This window comes from Erythrolamprus reginae, chromosome 5, assembly GCF_031021105.1.
Source record: "Erythrolamprus reginae isolate rEryReg1 chromosome 5, rEryReg1.hap1, whole genome shotgun sequence".
Taxonomy (NCBI): domain Eukaryota; kingdom Metazoa; phylum Chordata; class Lepidosauria; order Squamata; family Dipsadidae; genus Erythrolamprus; species Erythrolamprus reginae.
This window is the reverse complement of record NC_091954.1, coordinates 64789559-64808095: the sequence shown is the minus strand read 5'-3', so window position 1 is coordinate 64808095 and position 18537 is coordinate 64789559. Positions and strand designations below refer to the sequence as shown.

The window sequence follows — 18537 nt, the reverse complement described above, 5'->3', positions numbered from 1 at the left end:
GCAAACAACCAAGTCAAAGAGCACCAAAAACTAATTTTTATGTCTAGTTCCTGCCAACTTTGAGCCAGCAATCCAATTTAACTCAAATATTATTGTTGCAGGGAGAACTTGATGTGTTTAAATTAGTGAGAACAGGAGAAGCAACAGATGATATGTAAAAATATTTCCTTGAACATTATTCTTGCAGCTGAAAGGATTACAGAGAAAAAAAATCAGTATTTTGTAATATAAATTTAAAGAACATTATCTATACTGTAAGCATTCCTAAAAGCATTTATCAGTCTTCAATTGTTGACGCTGTAGAAAAGAATGTGTGAGTTAGCATGAAAATCAGAAGAAATGCCCTCAGTTTGAATAGACAAGTGAAAACCTAAGTCAAGCTGACCTCTGGTGGAAAACAAGGAATATCACACTTCTGCCAATGCGAATGTTTAAAAGCAAGGGTCCCCAAACTTGGCAACTTTTAAGACTTGTGGACTTCAACTCCCAGAATTATCCAGCCAGCAATGTTGGCTGGAGAAGTCTGGGAGTTGAAGTCCACAAGTCTTAAAATTGCCAAATTTGAAGGCATCTGATTTAAAGTGAAATGAACAATGCATTTATATTGCATGTGTTTGAGAAATATTTACATATTTTTCAGCATTTATTTACAGCAAATCCAAAACTTTGTGTTTTTGCATTTCCAGCATTAGAGTGAACCAGACTTAAGAAAGAATGACAACCTGAAGATGTCATATCAAATCTCAGCCTATGAGCAAGGCATCTAGAATCTCACAAATACTAAATCCTGAACTTGACAGAACAATAATCTTTATTTTCCTATCAAAGTCTTTTACCGTGCTCATTTATCATTTCAAGAAACAATGTTTTCCTTTTTTGTTGCACAATGGAAACAAAATAAGTCTCCTTTTTCAATACAAGTTTTCCTGAGCAAGAAATAGGTCAAGTGTAAATTTCCTACAGTGAACCACTGAAACTGGAGGGTTGAGTCACAAAATAAAACTGGGAGAACCGATATAAAATGTTAACTAAAATCAATGTGGGAACCATTGAAGGTATAGCAGTGCTTTTTTGAATAAAGCTGCATTACTTTTTCAATGGTTTTTCCATACCCCTTACAGGTACATGGGTACCTGTATCTGTACATCTCCCTTTTCAGCTTTCTAATTTCATCACTCAGTTCTCCAGATCAAAAAAGTGTCTATTGTAAATTTTACTTTTTCCAACCATTATTGTGCATAGTACTAGAGGATTCAATCAGCATTTGTGATTCCACATCATAATTTATCACACTAGCCTTGACTGTATCCTCATGTACTTACAGCAAATGCAGGAGACAACTTAAATTGCTATTCCCTGCAACTGAGTTATTCATTCTTTGCTGCAAATAGACATTATACATCTCTTAACACAAGCAGAACTCCTTCCTTGCACATACCCCACTGTACATGCAGCTGAGCCTTTCAGCTGCCTGCATTAGATCTGCTCTCTGTTCTGGATAGCATGAGAAAATAATCTGTTTCTTTTCAGATTATTTCTTAATAGTAAAACAGCACTATAAATTCTGCTACCATTTACAGATTTCTCCTGCAACTGATTCCAACGAAACAGCTACAACAGAGCAGAAAGAACTTGACCAATGCCTATATGGTTGGACTGATTATTCCTATAATCAAATGAACCACAGTAATTCTGCTGGCTGAGAATTCTTTCAATTCCTCACGGCTTGTTGGGTCCATCGGATGATACATTTAAGGCATCTTTTGTGCTCTTATTGGATTGTTTCTGGGATCGTTGCTTCTTTGGAACATCTCCAGCAGCTGTTACAGGTTTTTGGACTGGCTCCTCAGTATCCTCTTTTACCTTCTTTACCCTGGTTTTGCCTTTGACAGGTTTAGAGAACGTAAGGCAAGTTTTGCTGAATTCCAGGGGAAATATTCCCACATCTCCATCAAAGCGATTCTTGGAAACCTGTAAGTAGCGCCTGCCTGGTCCTGCTGTTAATTTCCTATCCTGCAGGATCAACACATTGTCAGCCTCCTGGCTGGCCTGCAACAGAGAGAAAGAAAAATAACACTGTGATTAGAACAGGGCAGATGGAAGGATAGACTTAGTGGATGAGTAGGTATTTGTCTAGTTCCTTGGAGAAACTTTTATCAAGAAGGATTTACCTTTGCAGATCCAAAAATGGAAGAAGTTTGCAGCTCTCTATCTTCATCTTCCTTCCGGGGATGAATGATCAAGGTAACATGACAGTTGTTGTCTGTAGCAAATTTTCGGAAGGTACCCACAATATAGTCTTGGAGAGCAAGCCTGGGTAGAAATAGTATAAATAATATACAGTGGTACCTCAAGATACGAACCCCTCGTCTTACGAACAACTCGTGATACGAACCCGGGGTTCAGAAAATTTTTGCCTCTTCTTACGAACTTTTTTCGAGTTACGAACCGGCGTTCGGAGACTGCTGGGAAGCCGCGCGGCTGTTTTAAAAGGTGACAGCCGGGCGGCGGGGCTTCCCAGAAGCCTCCCGAACGCTGGTTCGCAACTCGAACAAAGTTCGTAAGAAGAGGCAAAATTTTTCTGAACCCCAGGTTCGGTTCGGGGGGGGGGGTGCTGGGAAGCCCCCCAGGCCGGCTGCAACCTTTTAAAACAGCCGCACGGCTTCCCAGCTGTCTCCCGAAGCCGAACGCGGAACTTCGGCTTTGGCGTTCGGCTTCGGGAGACAGCTGGGAAGCTGCGTGACTGTTTTAAAAGGTCGCAGCTGGCCTGGGGGGCTTTCCAGCACCCCGCGAACCCCGAACCCGGGGGGGGTGCTGGGAAGCCCCCCAGGCCAGCTGTCACCTTTTAAAACAGCCGCGCGGCTTCCCAGCAGTCGCCGAAAGCCGTTTTTTTGCGGGGGGTTTTTTGGTTGCACGGATTAATTGACTTTACATTGTTTCCTATGGGAAACAATGTTTCGTCTTACGAACCTTTCGTCTTACGAACCTCCTCCTTGCACCAATTAAGTTCGTATCATGAGGTATTACTGTACTTTGCTGTAAAAGCTCATGAATATCTTTCTTTCTCGGTGAACAAATAGCATTACATTTTGGAATAAACTATCTTAAACATGTTCAAATTATATTTAAAAAATTATTTAGTTTTACTAGTTGTAGCATGCAAATTTATTTTATATATACAGTGATCCCTCGTTTTTCGCAGGGGATGCGTTCCAAGACCACCGTAAAAAATGAATTCCGTGAAGTAGAGGAAATATATTTTTTTCTGTATTTAACAAGTATTTGGACTTTTAAAACCCACTCTTTGCATTAAACAGTCATTCCATAATGTTTCTCAGCTAGAACTACATGTGACATCCTACCAGTTTCTTTAATAGAGTACAGTAGGACTGTAGACGAATTTTATGAATTTTTAATGATTTAAAATTTTCAATGGATTTAAGCCCCCTTTGAAAACCCGTGAAGTAGTGAATCCGCAAAAGATGAAGTGAAGAAGCGAGGGATTACTGTAATCTATTTGTTTATTATTATACAATATGATATAATTATACTGGAATAATTAGTTTATTAGACATGTATGATAGATTTTTTGTTGTAATATGAAGATTTATCTTACATATATATTTTTACTCAGCTACTATGTATTATAAGAAAATTGTTTTTGGTACAATTAGTTCAATAGATTTGTAAGATCAAAATAAGATGTGAATATGATGGCCAGTGATTAATATATAGGTTCTTGTAATGTTTTAATATTGGATAGAGAAAAGCTATATTTTAAGATGTTTATGAATATAAAAGATATGTTTGTAGAGTCCTTTTGTAAAAGAAAGAGATATAAGAGCCTCCACTGAATGACTGCAAAGTAAAAAGAAAAAAAAAGTATGTTTGATAATGAGCTTGATTTTGTGTTCGAAATTATGTATTGTTTTTTTTATTTTATGTTGGAGAAAATAAAAATTTTATGAAAAAAAAATAGCATTAAATTGACAAGAGGGTACAAAGTAGATATTCAACACTTCTGTTTAATACACATCCTGAAATATTATGGCATTAAAAGCTAGGTCAATTTAGGCATAATGATCCTGAGCAAATGTTTAACTATGAATAAGCAACTGGAAACAGGAGTGTGGTATTTGTACATGCTCTTCTCATGGCTCTCAACGCAGCTTGCAAAACGTGGCGGGCAGAACGAAAGGAAAGCAATCATGTTATAATCACACAGAAACTGTGATACTATGCTAAGGAAACATGAAATGAGAGGGTTACCTGTCTACACTGAGTTGCTCCTGGCCCATCATAAACTGGAGATTATCAATGATAACATGAGTAATATCATACATGTACACAGCATGGAGCATGGTATCAATTACTGTCCTGCATGAAAAAATTATTAAAGTTACACACATGTAGAAATTAATTCACTCTACCATTCCTACCTAGGGAGAGATCAGACCAAGTTCAAACAAGGAGTTTTTAAACAGAAACATTTACTGCAGATTAGAAGATGTCCGCAGTCTCAATTCAGAGTAACAAATGCATTTATAAAGTTAATGACTAAATAAGGTATCTTAAAACCTTCAGAATCCCAGGAAAAATTACAGCAATTTCATCAATAGAAATCAGAACAAAGAATGAGGAGATAAAGAACTTCTCTGAAACATTTATTTACACATTGCAATATATGATTTCTACCCTACAGTAAAGGACACCACATGATATTGTAAATAGCAAAAGCATTTAGACATATACCGCTTCATAGTGCTTTTACAGCTCTAAGTGCTTTACAGAATCAGGATACTGTCCCCAACAATCTGGGTCCTCATTTTACCCACCTCGGAAGGATGGAAGGCTGAGTCAACCTTGAACTGGTGGTGAAATCTGAGCTGCTGAACTACAGCTAGCAGTTAGCTAAAGTAGCCTGCTATATATGTAAGGGAACCAACTGTCTTAATCTAAAATAATATTCTCATTGTATAATTTGATACTAGTCACAATATTGCTAGGCAAAGGGTGCTTGGTAACACTTTCCAGACAACCTGTGCAAGAATATCTCTGGATTTTCCCAGACATAGAGCTAATTAATTTTGTCTTACTTTGGCCTTACTACTAAATATTGCAACATATTTTTTCAAGGGGTACTTCAGTACTTGACTGCTTCGAAACTCATTAAATCTGGTAACTCGATGAATTTGATGCAAAGATATTGTCCCATTGCTTGGTACTCAACATGCTGTGATAGGAAAAGGGCAGTAGCTGGTTCCTACCAGTACAGAGGAGGATGCTGCACCGGTAGTAAAATTGGAGCTATGCACGCAGCTTTGGGTGTCTGGCATGCGCGGCCCAGCAAGATTTTGTCAAAATCTAATGAGGGGATGTGCATGTGTGAGATTTCAGTGATTGTTTGCTTTTGCGCATGCACAGGAGCAAAAAAATCACCAAAATCTCGTACACCTATGAATTCCATTCACATGCTGCTAATTAACCAGAAGTACAACTGCAAACGCAGCATTACATTAATTATAGTTCTGTTTTGCTTCTACGGTCTCATAAAAAAGCAATAACCTATGATAAACAAAGTAGGAAGCTGCTACCCCAAATTTTACTTGATGTTCTGTTGTCCATAGAAGGTCATGAAATGAAGTGGAAGGTCCTCAAACTTGTCTGCCCACTCATCATATTTTTCCAGTTGCTCATCCAGTTTTTCCATGGCAAATTGAGTAAGCATGATCTTGGCCAAGCGCACATTATGGATCTCAAAGCTCCCCCATAATGTATTAACCCCTTGCATACAGAGATCGAGAGCATATTCACTTATGAAAGTAGTCTTCCCGCTGCCTGTTGGACCTGATCCAGAAAGAAAAAGGCACAATTAGTAAGCAAGGCAGTTTGATTCAACTTATGTAGAATCTGGTTTCACCTGAACAAACTATGCCCTTTCCTCTGATGGGTAGCTACATTGGCTACACTGTAGGTTCTCTGTGGATAAGAAATGCAAATGGGAACTATGTCACAACACAATATTTTTCCCATTGACTGTAACATCCCACTACAATCCCATTAGAATAATACTTCTAGATCAGGGTGTCAAACTGAGGTACGTTGTCACTGGAAGAGGGTTGCAGGAGACTGTCACAGAATTCAGAAACCTGTTCTATTTTCCTCCATTAAGTAAATTATGCAGACAAAAATATATGGAAGCAGAAAATCATGAGAAGCTTGAAGGAAACTGGTTTTCAAATCATGTGTCTGACAAATAAGTCAAAATCTGACAAATAGCTCAAGAATATTACAGAAAATATTTTAATGATTATATATGCTGGTGGAGAAAGGATGAAGGGGAAACAGCAATACATTGCTGCCTTGAGTTATTTATAAAAATAATAAAAGCAGAATACAAATAAATACATAAGTGAATAAAATATACACTCACCTGTAAAAACAGTGAGTTCTCCTTTCCGGTGGCCTTTGAGAAGTTTGCTCAGTTCTGGGAAACGAGTCCATTTGACGCCAGCCACCTGATCTACATTGACCAGCTCCCCATAGACCTCTTCCCGCAGTTGACAAAATGAAATTATAGATTTGTGGCCAGCTGGCAAAGCTGAGCGTACAATCTTGGTAAGGTTCATACCACTGCTAAAAGCCTCTAAAGGTCGAAGCTGCTGGTCACTAGGTCGCACCAAATAACAACGCTTAGGATTCAGCTTCCGTGCAAAATGTTTAGCAGATTCCCAGGACCGGAGATCCTCTCCTAACCACAAAGTGATCCTTTTAAACTGTTCCAAGTAGGGAAGTAAGGCTGGGGGGAGACAAGAAATCCCACGAGGCAGACCCAAGGTGGGCAAACCAGTCGCTTGATGCAATACCAGAGCATCCAACTCTCGGCTAGTCAACACCACTTCTGTATCACGCCGACTGATGAGCGGCAAACCAAAGAGATTGTGATAGGCATGAGGACGAGGCAACATGTTCTCCACATGGTGTACACTGTTTCCTTGACGCTCAACTCGGAGGAGCTTCAATCCCTTCAAGCTGGTGCCAGAAGGACTGAACCACGGGAACACCAACGCTTGAGCAGCCCGAAGAAAACGCACCCCAAAGTGTTTGAGAGTGGCATTCGACACCCCAGAAATGCCAAACGTAGCCTTGACATCTTTTGCCTCCTGTTCATCCAGCAATTGCCCGAGAGGCAAGGCTCGGTCCCATATGTGTCTAGCATCCTCACCACTCGGGTCATGCACCTCATTCATGCTGTGCCTGTCACTTAGCGTCAGCCCTTTATCCTGCAGCTCTACGTTGGCCTGGAAGTCTTGCCAATTCCCTTCCACCAGGGTAGCCGTGCAGATAAAATGGCCCGTCGTCTTATCGATAAAGAGGCTGTAACTAAGGCGGTGCTCCTGTTGCTCCCTCACAAAAATACTGGGCACGTGGATGCAACTGTAGCCATCGTGAAAGGGGATCTTCTGGGCTTTGAGGTACTGCCGGATCTCGGTAACCGAGGCAGGAGGAATCGGGTCCTGCACCGGCGGAAGCTTCTCCTGTTTGTAGTGCTTGCAAGGCGAGCACCCAACCAGCATCCATTTGCCTGGAGGGCGTCGGTGACGAAAAAGGAGCCGTGACGTCGCCGAGAGCATCTTGCCCGCGTCGGGGATCCCCGTCCGCAGAGCAGCCTCATAGGTCGGGACCTCCTCGCTCTTACGACTGCGCAATGCCGCCTCCCAAAATGCCCGAAGGGCCCCGCGGAAACCACCTCAGTTGCTCCCGAAGGAAAGCAGGCGCTTCTCCTGCAAGACCCTCTCCTGTGCCGCTGCCCTCCCTCCAGTTTGCCGCTCCCGCCCGCCCTCCGGCCAAGGCGGTCTACCAAACCTCTCCTCTGCCCGCCGCCTGATCGCACAGCTCGGCCTCTAGCACCGGCTCAGGGCATCAGCTCCCCACGTGCAGTTGCATAAAGCGCGCCATGACCTTTCTTTAAAATCGGCACTTCCGAGGGCGGCTTGAGGGGCAGGGCCAGGAACCAACCCGGAAACAAACACCGGTTTGGGTCCAAGGTTAGGCAAAGTTGGCTCTATGACACGAAGACTTCAACTCCCAAAATTCCTGAGCTTGCATGATTGCCTCAGGAATTCTGGGAGTTGAAGTCCACAAGTCATAGAAGAGCCGACTTTGCCTATCTCTTGGCGGAACAGACGGACTTCCCTCCACAGAGAACATAAATAAAAGAAAACTAGAGAACATAAATAAAAGGAAACTAACACACGCCTGTCCCTGCTTAGTCTCGTTGCAGGGGCGTTTCAGGCTCCAAATTGCAGAAATTGGAGGGGCGTACATAAGTGCACTAGTGTGCCTTTTGTCCCCTGTCCAATTGTCTTTCCCTTATCTCATATACCATATATATTTTCTTCCTTTCATATATATTTTCCTCTATTTTTATATGTATTACCTCATGTCTATTCTCTACTATATGTATTGTGTATTGGACAAAATAAATTAATAAAATAAAGTGTGAGAAGTGTTGACATCTGGCCATGTGGTGGGGTTGTTTTTTTTTTTTTTTGCAGCCTTAGGAAGACCGTTGTAACCTCACCTCAGCCCTACAGGCAAATCCCTTCCTGGAGATTTTTGGGAAAAATTTTTTTTTGTTAGCTCCATATTCATACATATATCGACGCATATACTGTACTGTATAAACATATCTATGAGTTATATTATTACTTCATTTGAGCTGAAAATCCTTCCTGGAGATTTTTGTTGATGCATCACACAAAATGGGTCCGCATTGCAATTTTTAAATAGACGCTGGGCGCCCCAATTGTTTCCCCGTCTTGTGAGGGAGAAACCGGAGACAACTCCTGCGAGAGAAAACCTTGGGATTTCTCTACATCAGGTCAGGGTCTCCATCCGACCTTGGCAACTTTAAGATTTGGGGACTTCAACTCACAGAATCCCTCAGCCAGCTTTGAATGAGGTAACATGAAAGCTTTGCTGGCTGAGGAATTGAAGTCCTCAAGTCTTAAAGTTGCCAAGGCTGGAGATCCCTCTCTACATTCCTTGCGAGTTCTTATCTCGCAGGAAAAGGGAGAGGCGCCTTTAAAAAGCAATGGCCGTTCCGCGGGCACGGCGAGACTTACATGCTAGAGCGGCGCCGAGTCCGCGTTGCTTTCTGCATTGCTTCCTGTGCCGCTGCTGAATTCCGGTCCGCGTCGCTTTTGCCTCCGCCGACGATGACCGGCCGGGGGACCCCGAGCCGCTTCTTGGCGAGCGTCCTGCGGAATGGCTTGGGCCGCTACGTGTGTCAGCTGCAGCGCATCACCTTGGTTGTCAGCCACCACATGGCCAACTCGCTGGGCGCCAGGTGGGGAGAGAGAGGCGTTGCAGTAGCCGGGCTAGGGTCTCTGCAAGCTTCGGCACTGTCTGACTTCATTGTTAAGCGGTGCAGGTGTTCAGTGAGACAAGAAAGAGGATTAGGGAAGGGGGGAGGCTAAAACATATGAAGAACGTTTGGGGGTGTCTAATCTAGTGGAAAGAAAAACTGGACGCACGGGTAGGCAAATTTGGCTCTTCTATGACATGTGGACTTCAACTCCCAGAATTCCTAAGCCAATCATGCTAACTCAGGAATTCTGGGAGTTGAAGTCCACATGTCATAGAAGAGTCAACTTTGCCTACCCCTGGACTGGGGTAACATGATAGCAATGTTCCGATATTTGAGCAGCTGCCACAAAGAAGGCGGGGTAGTGTCAATCAAAGGCTTCAAGAGTTGTTAACCTAATCCTACATAGCTTCTGCTCCGGTAGTCTCACACTATTAACCAGAGTGTACAAAATTTTTGCCACACCAATCCTTGAACACAGCTCATCTGTCTGGAACCCACCCCGCATTTCGGACATAAATCCTCTAGAAAATGTCCAGAGAGAAGAGCCCTCCGGTCCTCCACTCGCAATGGAATACCCTACGCAACTAGATTTACAATCCTAAATTTAGAAAGCTTAGTACTACATTGCCTTAAACGCGACCTAAGCAGAGCCCATAAAATAATCTGCTACAACATCCTTCCTGTCAATGATTACTTCAGCTTTAACCACAACACACGAGCACACAACAGATACAAACCGCTCCAAACTCGAACCGGGCAATATTGCTATATTCTGTTCTTCATTCGACCAATTTAATCTATTTTTAGACAGCAATTAAAAGTACTTTATGTGCAGGCAGGATTGAACATGTGTGTTTAGTATTCACAAATAAAGGTTAGTCAGTCTAATGTTCAGTACGTTTATTTGAACTATTAAGTCTGTACAGGTTTGTAGAACGCTTACCCCAAATGTAGGCACGCTGGTCCTTTTTAAAGAAAACAAATGAAGGTATTTGTATAATTTTGGTTATATATACATTTATACTGTGATTCCATGAGATGCATAATATCACTCCAGTCTCCCTCCTTGGCATCATTGAATACAAAACATTTGGAAATGTCTATTTCCACCTATTTTGGAAAAGACAATGCTGTACTTGGTGGACTTTTGTTCTAAGGGGGATTCGCCAATCAAAATAATTTTATAGAACAGTTCTATATCCAAGTAGACTTAATTGCTTCAGCAGTGTAATCCATCACTTGAATTAAGTGTATTTTTAAAAACTCACCAGTAAAAATATTTTTTTGTCTGGTTGTAGAGAGTATGTTGAAGAAAAGATAGTGGATTTTGCAAGGCAGAACCCTGGGATTGTGGTTTATGTAAACCCAAAGAAGTGCAGGATCCCAACATTGGTTGCGGAATACTGTGAGTATGGAATGTAATACTGAATAAAACCAAATAGAGAATAATCTTTTTTTTACTGACATTAACCAAGAAATTTGCTCCTACAATTTAAAATCTTTTAGGAGATGTGCTCAGCTCCTTCTTAAAACATAGTCAGGATAGTTTTTCCATTCAGCCAAACCTTTTCAGTTGGCGTGATCTAATTATTTCAGTGAAAATGTGTTATGTTAAGCCTGTGTGGACAGAAAGATTATAAAGATGGAAAACAAAATGAATAAGTCAGTCACATGGGTGTTCTTTAAATAAGATTATGTAAGCACAGAAAACTTCATTTTCTTTCAAAACAGCCGTAAAAACTATCTATTCCAGGGCTCCCCAAACTTGGCAATTTTAAGATGTGGACTTTAACTCCCAGAATTCCTGAATTGAAGTCCACAGGTCTTAAAGTTGCCAAGTTTGAAGACCTCTGTTCTATCTAAAACTTTCCCCAATATGACAGTCCCCAAGTGTATTGAGATTGGAACTCCTAGTATTCTTAGACAGCAGGTCTTTTGACCCAGAAGGGAAACAATATTGCGAGCTGCAGTCTCAAAGCATCTTGATAGAATAATTAAGAAGAAATGGTTGTATCTTCATTGGAAAATTTGAACAGGCTGATTTATATCATTAAAACATAAAACGATAGACATTGATGAAACCCAAGCTATCCAAACAAATGTGTTTTCTAAGATGGAACAAAGTTTTTAACCAAATTTTCTTTCTAGTGAATGGAACAGTGAAGGAGGAGCCTTTAACCAGCAAGACTGCAGAAGAGATTGCAGAGATTGTCCAAAAGATGGCCAACCAGTCCGGCCTAGAAATTATTCGTATCCGAAAACCTTTCCATACAGATAATCCCAGCATCCAAGGCCAGTGGCATCCTTTCATAAATAAGCCCAGCAAGCTCAATGTGCAAACCATAGGAGCCAGACTCCAGTCACTGGAAAAATGAAGCTAGGCTGTATACCCTGTGACATTTATGAATGTGACATCTCCAGCACACAGGACATCTTTCTGTGCTTCCTTCCTGGCCTATGAAAGTGAGTACTGAAGGGAAATGACTGGCTTGTGGTTGCGAACTGAAATATTTCTAAGTAAATTCTACTATTGGGTGGTTCTAGGCCTGCATGGTTATGCTAGTAGCCTTCTTCCCAGTGTACTTTGCAGCTTAATTCTTACTGAAAATAAAGGATGAAACCTAATTTTCTGTGGCTTGTCATTTCTTTAGACCAGATATGGGAAGTTTGCAGTCTTTCCTCACTATATAACAATTAATTTTCAAATACAGAGAGGCTTATTGTGAGGAATTCATTGTTCTAAAGATGGAAATAATCCTGTTTTGAACACACTTTTTCAGGTTTCTCAGATTGAAGCATGTTTTTTATTACCTCTGGTTAACAGACTGTCCTTTCCTGAAAAAAAGTGACTTATGGTAATTCCTATAAGGTGTTACATGATTTATGTAACTCATTATACATGGGCTGTCTTTTTGCATGATATAGAAAATAGTACCCAAAACCTGAAAAGTCGGAAAAGATACAGAGTATTTGGGCTAAAGGTTTTGCACTGATTACTAATTTGTTTCCAGGTGAAATACAGAGCGTTGCTTACTATGTTTAAAACCAAGTATAATTTGGGCTAGGCTCAGTGGTGAAATCCATTTTTTTTAACTACCACTTCTGTGGGCGTGGCTTGGTGGACGTGGCAAGGAAAGGGTACTGCAAAATTTCCATTCCCACCCCACTTTGGGGCCAGCCAGAGGTGGAATTTGCCGTATTTCCAAACTACAGTACTACCTCTAGATACGAGCTGCTCCACATGCGAGTATTCCAAGTTACGAGCCGAGACGCGAGCAAAATTTTTGTTCGACACCTGAGCTCAAATTCGGGATATGAGCCGAGCTTCCACTAGGTGGCGCAAGAATTCCTTGCTTCCAGTTATCTCGGTGCAAAAAACAAAGTCTAAAGGCATTCATTCGAGATGCGAGTTGATCGACATACGAGCTCGGGTCTGGAACGAATTAGACTCGTATGTCGAGGTACCACTGTACTCAAAATTTCCACTACCAGTTTTCCAGAACCTGTCAGAACCTGCTGGATTTCATCCCTGGCTATGCTATTTAAAAGAAGGCTTGTGCAAAACATTTTGTACAGAAGCCTAAATAGCTTCATATGGGAAGAGGAGATAAATTTATATACGTATATCCCTTATTTTTGGAAATAACTAAAGGTGATGAACATACATTCCTCCTCCTATTTTCTCCACAACAGCCCTGTGAATGGGGTTGGACTGAGAGAGTGACTAGCCCAAACTCACCCAGGTGGTGAAATCACAGCTGAACAACTGAACTCACACTTGCTTCAATATACTGTACTGTATATCTTGACATTGTTGCAGTTTAGCTCCAATTTGATCACAATATTCAGTTGGTGAAACAAATTTGCATTCTATATTGGACTCAATTTATTCAGATTATATAGCAAATTTTCAATGGAAAATTTAAATTTTTTTTTAAAATTCCTCATTTTCAATATATGTTGTTGTGGTTAGCTCTGGCCCAGCTCCTGCCCCAAGGAATGTGGAGGTGGATGTGGGGGAAACATCCACATGTCATAGGCCTGTTTTGCTCCCGATAGAGTCAACTAGTGAAGTATCCGATGACGAAGGAAGTGTGGGTGTGATGGAAGAGGGGGGCTTGGCTGACAGCCCAGGAGGAGATCAATCTTCCTTATCTTCCTTATCTTCTTCGGATTCAGAGGAGGAACTATGACAGACCCACGCATGCATAGAGCTATGCATAGGAGAGAACAACTTAAGATATATTACAGGAGATAAGAGGGGTCACCTGTGGTTGGGTGGGGCTCCAGTAATAAGAGCTGCTGATAAAATAGCAACGTGCTGGCTTGGCCGTTGTGGAAGATTACCTGATTGTAGTTTGTCAAGGTGAATTGTTGTTTCCTGATTGTATTCAAGACTGTTTGGATTCCTGAACTTTGGATTATACTTCATTGTGAGTGTTTATCACTGTTTGGACAACAGTATCTGTGACCCAATTTCACAGTTACTGAGTTAATAATTGGACTTCGTTCTTGTATTTCAACTGTGCCTTGTTGCTACAAGAAATCCCTTTGAAGTTTAAAAGGGAGTTTTTTCTTCTCTCCTGTTGATAAAGAACATTTATTTGCCTACTATCTTGTGTGTGTGTCTGTTTGGACTAATTAACCTGTAATTAAGGATGGTTGGCACACGCCGGCAGAACATATGTTTACTAAGGAAATGTCAGAATGGGGTTTATATCACTCAGTATTTGTTTTTTGTTCCTAAAAGGCTACCACTTATTATAAAATCTAAATTAGCAGTTAAAACCTTTTTATTAAAAGTTTAAAAAGTATCAGTGCGATTACAGAAATGTGAAGTGTACAGACTCATATTTAATACCTTCTTTTAAATGCCAGATAACTTATCATTTCTACCAGATCGAGTGATGGTCTGCTGTTGGCATAAAATTATTCCCTAGTGAGCAGCGGGACTGAATAATTCCAAAAGGATCTCTTGAAATGCTTAGTTGAGTATATGCAGATTCTCTCCTATTATAAGGGGACAAAAATCCCTCATTATCCACAGAGAATCTGAGTAGATTGGGGGATGGATGGAGGTTGGAAGGGGGTGAACTCAAGGGTGCAGATAGAAGAATAAAAAGCAATGGAGATGGGAATAGTTGGGTGTATTGAAGACATCAAAATACCAATATGCTTATACAAATCTATGACAGTACTTTAGAATGCAATACAGAGTTTGGAGGGCTCATTTTGAGATGATTATTGTCAATTTGAAAGAAGTACTTTTGAAGTTCTTGAAGAGAAGAATTCAGAGGTCCGCTCATACAAGAAAGGAAAAAAAGAGATGAAAGGTGGTATTTTTATTTTTTGTAAAAGAAAGGTAGCAATACTTCCTGGTTAAGTTGCAAAATGGTAACATATCATCCATTGTAACTGCAACAGAAGTGAAAACATTTTGAAGCTTGCCATTTCTCCATCATGAAAACTATATCAAAAGACAGCAACTTTTGTTGTCAGTGTTTTGGATATGATAAGATTTTTAGGCTGATTGTTAAGATTTCATTCAGATGGTCTTTAACAAAGTTGTGGTACAAAAATATCTTTGCATGTCCTTTAGCTGCACACATTATCATTAACAACAGAAAAGTTTAATATGGGCCACAAATACCTTAAGCAATTTTTGAATTATCTAAACAAACTGAGCTATTAATGAGTTTCTTAGTGGTATCTTAGCAGTATAGCCGCCCCGAGTCTTCAGAGAAGAGTGGCATATAAATCTAATAAATAAAATAAATAAAATAAATTTTAAACATAGCTGCAGCAAGTAAATCAAATCATATATTGAAGTATCTAAGTTCAAATGTTATGCGGGGGAAAAAAATCAGATTTCCTAATGTTAGAAAAAGCCATAAGAAACATGATTATCACAAAATAGTATTCTTCAATGCTCATATTAATGTTTTAGAAATCCTAACAATCCTCTATATTAGTGCCCCATGCCTACATACCATAAATTTGAGTGATCTGGAGTGAAATTATTTCTGATTCAGATTAATTTGATCAAAACTGAAAATAAAATGTCCCTTTCTACCATTGAAGTCACTTTTTCATTAGCAAATTCTTCCTTTCTCACTCTATAATGTAGATCCTCACTCATTCATGTTAGAACAAAGGCAGCTGTAGATCAATTTTGATAGTGAAGACCCTTTGCTGTAGCACTTGCTGATGCTTATTTCTTTGGTGAGCATTTTATTGCAGTTCTAATTCATTGTCCTGTTGAGAATGAGATGGGTGGTAGCTAAATATGATTGATAAATAAAAATGTTTCATCTTTTGGCAGTCTGGTGTAATTTTTTTTAATCATTTTACTGATAATTTTTTTTATCATTTTACTGATAAGGATTTTGTAAGCCACTTTGAGTCTCCATCAAGCAGAGCATAAAAAGCATAAAATAAACTTCAGTGTTCTGCTCTATATTAAGCATAAGCAGCTTTGTCTCATGAAGTTTGGCAAATGTCAACTCTTTCTCTCACTATACTAAATCCAATTGAAAAAATATTCTCTGCAGAGGATTTTAGAAAAGATATGGCCTAATACCAAGCTCTAAGCATCTATTCTTGCACTTCACTAAATTCAAAATTTACAAATTTTTCTATGCATGAGATCCATTGTCAGAGGAAAAGAAAGACAACTTTGAAGGAGAAAGAAGAGTATTCATATAGAGAAGTAAAAAACTACTGTACTCCAAATATATCCTGGTAGCTCTGAGACAAATGATTGTTCCACTTTTGACCTTGTACTTTGTCCCAGCAAGCTGGCATTCAAATCTTGCAAGTTACCTTTAATGGGCCTGAGGTTTGTTTTAATGTACTTCCTGGCTATTAGAGTATAAATGCCAGATTTGTAGCATAATTCACTATTATGCCCAGCTTTTGGCTGGGAGCACCCTACAGCCAGTGAAGTGCTACCAAAATTTTTACTAACGCACTGTGGGCGTGGCTTATGCAGGATGCCCTGCATTCTCTTTCAATATCTTTCTGTGCAAATTGGGTGCTCTGGGGTGGAGTCCATTTTCACTACCCCACTGTGGTCCCCCCCCCCCAGCCCCCATCCAGGCAGTAGCCCACCCCTGCCTACAGCCCTCTAGACGTAGCTGAATTACTATACTCAGTACCTCTCTCCTGGCCTCGTCGGCTAGTCTACTAAGAGGAAGATCAGAGATGACCTATCCATTCACTATGCTGACTCTGGTCAACAACCATGAATATAAACTGTGTGCGTAAAATAGAGAACAACAAAAGTACAGAGTAAATCGAGTTTAAGGAGAATTCATCTGTCACCATTCATGATCGCAATTCACCTTAAAAACAATTTTAAGTGCAATTTTCACATTTTAAAAAAGAAACGCAAGGGTAATTTGACTGTAAATTGTGGTTTAGAGGGTTTTTTCAAACTTTAGTTACCAACTTCTTAAGATCATAGTTAAGCCTTCATTTCTTACTTAAGACCCCCGGCTGGCAGGATTCAGAGCTGCCTCGTGATGGGAGGAAGCAGGAGACAACCAGACAAACCCAACACATCTCTGTGGCCCCCTTTTATTGTTCAGCCTTTTATATAAATATAATTCCCATTTAAACAGATTTCTTTGTTTACAGCAATTTAAAAACAAAACAATCAACAGCAGAAACAACAAAAAAGAGACGACAGTGAAGGTAAAAGAAATGAGTGCGGAGTCCGTGGCGGCTCCGGAGGCCCAATCCGGAGGTAGTTGCTGAGTCCTAACACTGGGTTCTTTTGGCCCGAGGAGGCGGAATTGTGCAGTGGCGAGAGAGAGAGAGTAGTTCAGCACGCGGACTCTCCCCCCCTCACACAGAGCTCTCGTCCAGTTTTTCTACCAACTGGGTGTGTTTCCGCTTCTCCAGAATTTTGCTCAGCTCCTCCGTGAACGAGTTGTACAGCGGCGAGGTGCACGGCTCCTCGTTCTGTCGCAGGAGCATGTAGCTGTTGCCGTTCATTTTGCGTAGCATGTTGGGCAATGTTGAAATGCCGTTGGTGAACTCAGCAGGGAGAGGGGGAGGGGGAGGGGGGAGGGCCAGAGGTGTCACTTTGGGGGACAGTGACAAAGTAGGGGCCTCTCCCGGGATGATCTGAAGGCAGCCATCCGGATAGGGGCTCAACTCCTCTTCCTCCTGCCTTCCTTTGCTCAGGCAATTTGAAGAAACAGTCTGAAGTTCTACACTGGGTGGTTGGGGAAGCCCCAGCTGATACTTGCCTCTACGCCTCTGCAAGCAGCAGATATAGAAAAGCACAGTGATGAGCACGAAGCATATTCCGCTCAGCACTGTGATGGTCACAATGTAGATAAAGTTTATGTTTCCCACATCACCTCTGGCCAAATGGAAGGATGGGAGGGTTGGAGTGCTGGGCAGCTGTGGTCCCAGTTCTTTAGACAGCACAGTTAGAGCATAGGTGGCTATCAAGGTCTGCAAGCCATTCTCCTCGGCGTAGCACTGGTATTCCCCACTGTGTTCAAGCTGGGTGTCCGTCACCAACAATCCATCTACGCCTAAGCGGAAGTGTCCTTGACCATCCTTGGCAAGCACTTTGATGCCGTTCACCATCCAAGTCGCCCGTGCCAAGTTGGATGTCTGTTCGCAAGGCAGGAGCACATCGCCACCATGTAGCACTGTCCGATTCTTCTGCACGGGAACAGCTGTAAGAGACACAATAACAGACAAGAGCTCTCTCACTACCCAACTTCTGTTGTAATAATTCAGTGTCACTTTAATAGTAGGGAAGGGAGGTTTGGGACTCTCAATCTGAAGGAGGCAAAGTTCTAAATATGTAAATATGTTAAACGGTTAAATAAGGTCCAGGAGGGAAGTGTTTTTTAATAGGAAAGTGAACGCAAGAACAAGGGGACACAATCTGAAGTTAGTTGGGGGAAAGATCAAAAGCAACATGAGAAAATATTATTTTGCTGATGGAGTAGTAGATCCTTGGAACAAACTTCCAACAGACGTGGTAGATAAATCCACAGTAACTGAATTTAAACATGCCTGGGATAAACATATATCCATCCTAAGATAAAATACATAAAATAGTATAAGGGCAGACTAGATGGACCATGAGGTCTTTTTCTGCCGTCAGACTTCTATGTTTCTATGTTCCAAGTGCTCAG

General features: G+C 41.0%; 3 protein-coding genes across 5 annotated transcripts in view; 1 reads left to right on the top strand and 2 right to left on the bottom strand.

The window, feature by feature from the left end:
- Positions 1-793: 793 nt before the first annotated feature.
- On the bottom strand, positions 794-8111 carry TWNK (twinkle mtDNA helicase). Its single transcript, XM_070752849.1, has 5 exons — positions 6434-8111; positions 5607-5847; positions 4270-4377; positions 2172-2313; positions 794-2049 (listed from the first exon to the last, which is right to left on the bottom strand). The coding sequence occupies exons 1-5, from the start codon at positions 7632-7634 to the stop codon at positions 1720-1722; spliced, it is 2022 nt and encodes a 673-aa protein (XP_070608950.1). The 5' UTR covers positions 7635-8111; the 3' UTR covers positions 794-1719.
- A 1023-nt stretch (positions 8112-9134) lies between these two features.
- MRPL43 (mitochondrial ribosomal protein L43) lies at positions 9135-11998 on the top strand. Its single transcript, XM_070754015.1, has 3 exons — positions 9135-9352; positions 10672-10778; positions 11522-11998. The coding sequence occupies exons 1-3, from the start codon at positions 9222-9224 to the stop codon at positions 11746-11748; spliced, it is 465 nt and encodes a 154-aa protein (XP_070610116.1). The 5' UTR covers positions 9135-9221; the 3' UTR covers positions 11749-11998.
- A 4937-nt stretch (positions 11999-16935) lies between these two features.
- The window catches only part of SEMA4G (semaphorin 4G), a 175227-nt gene continuing 173625 nt past the window's right edge, over positions 16936-18537 (bottom strand). For all 3 annotated transcript variants that reach the window (XM_070752847.1, XM_070752848.1, XM_070752846.1), the window contains exon 16: positions 16936-18069. In XM_070752847.1, coding sequence (XP_070608948.1) covers positions 17222-18069 — 848 coding nt within the window. In that variant the 3' untranslated portion in view covers positions 16936-17221. The remainder of the gene's footprint in view (positions 18070-18537) is intronic.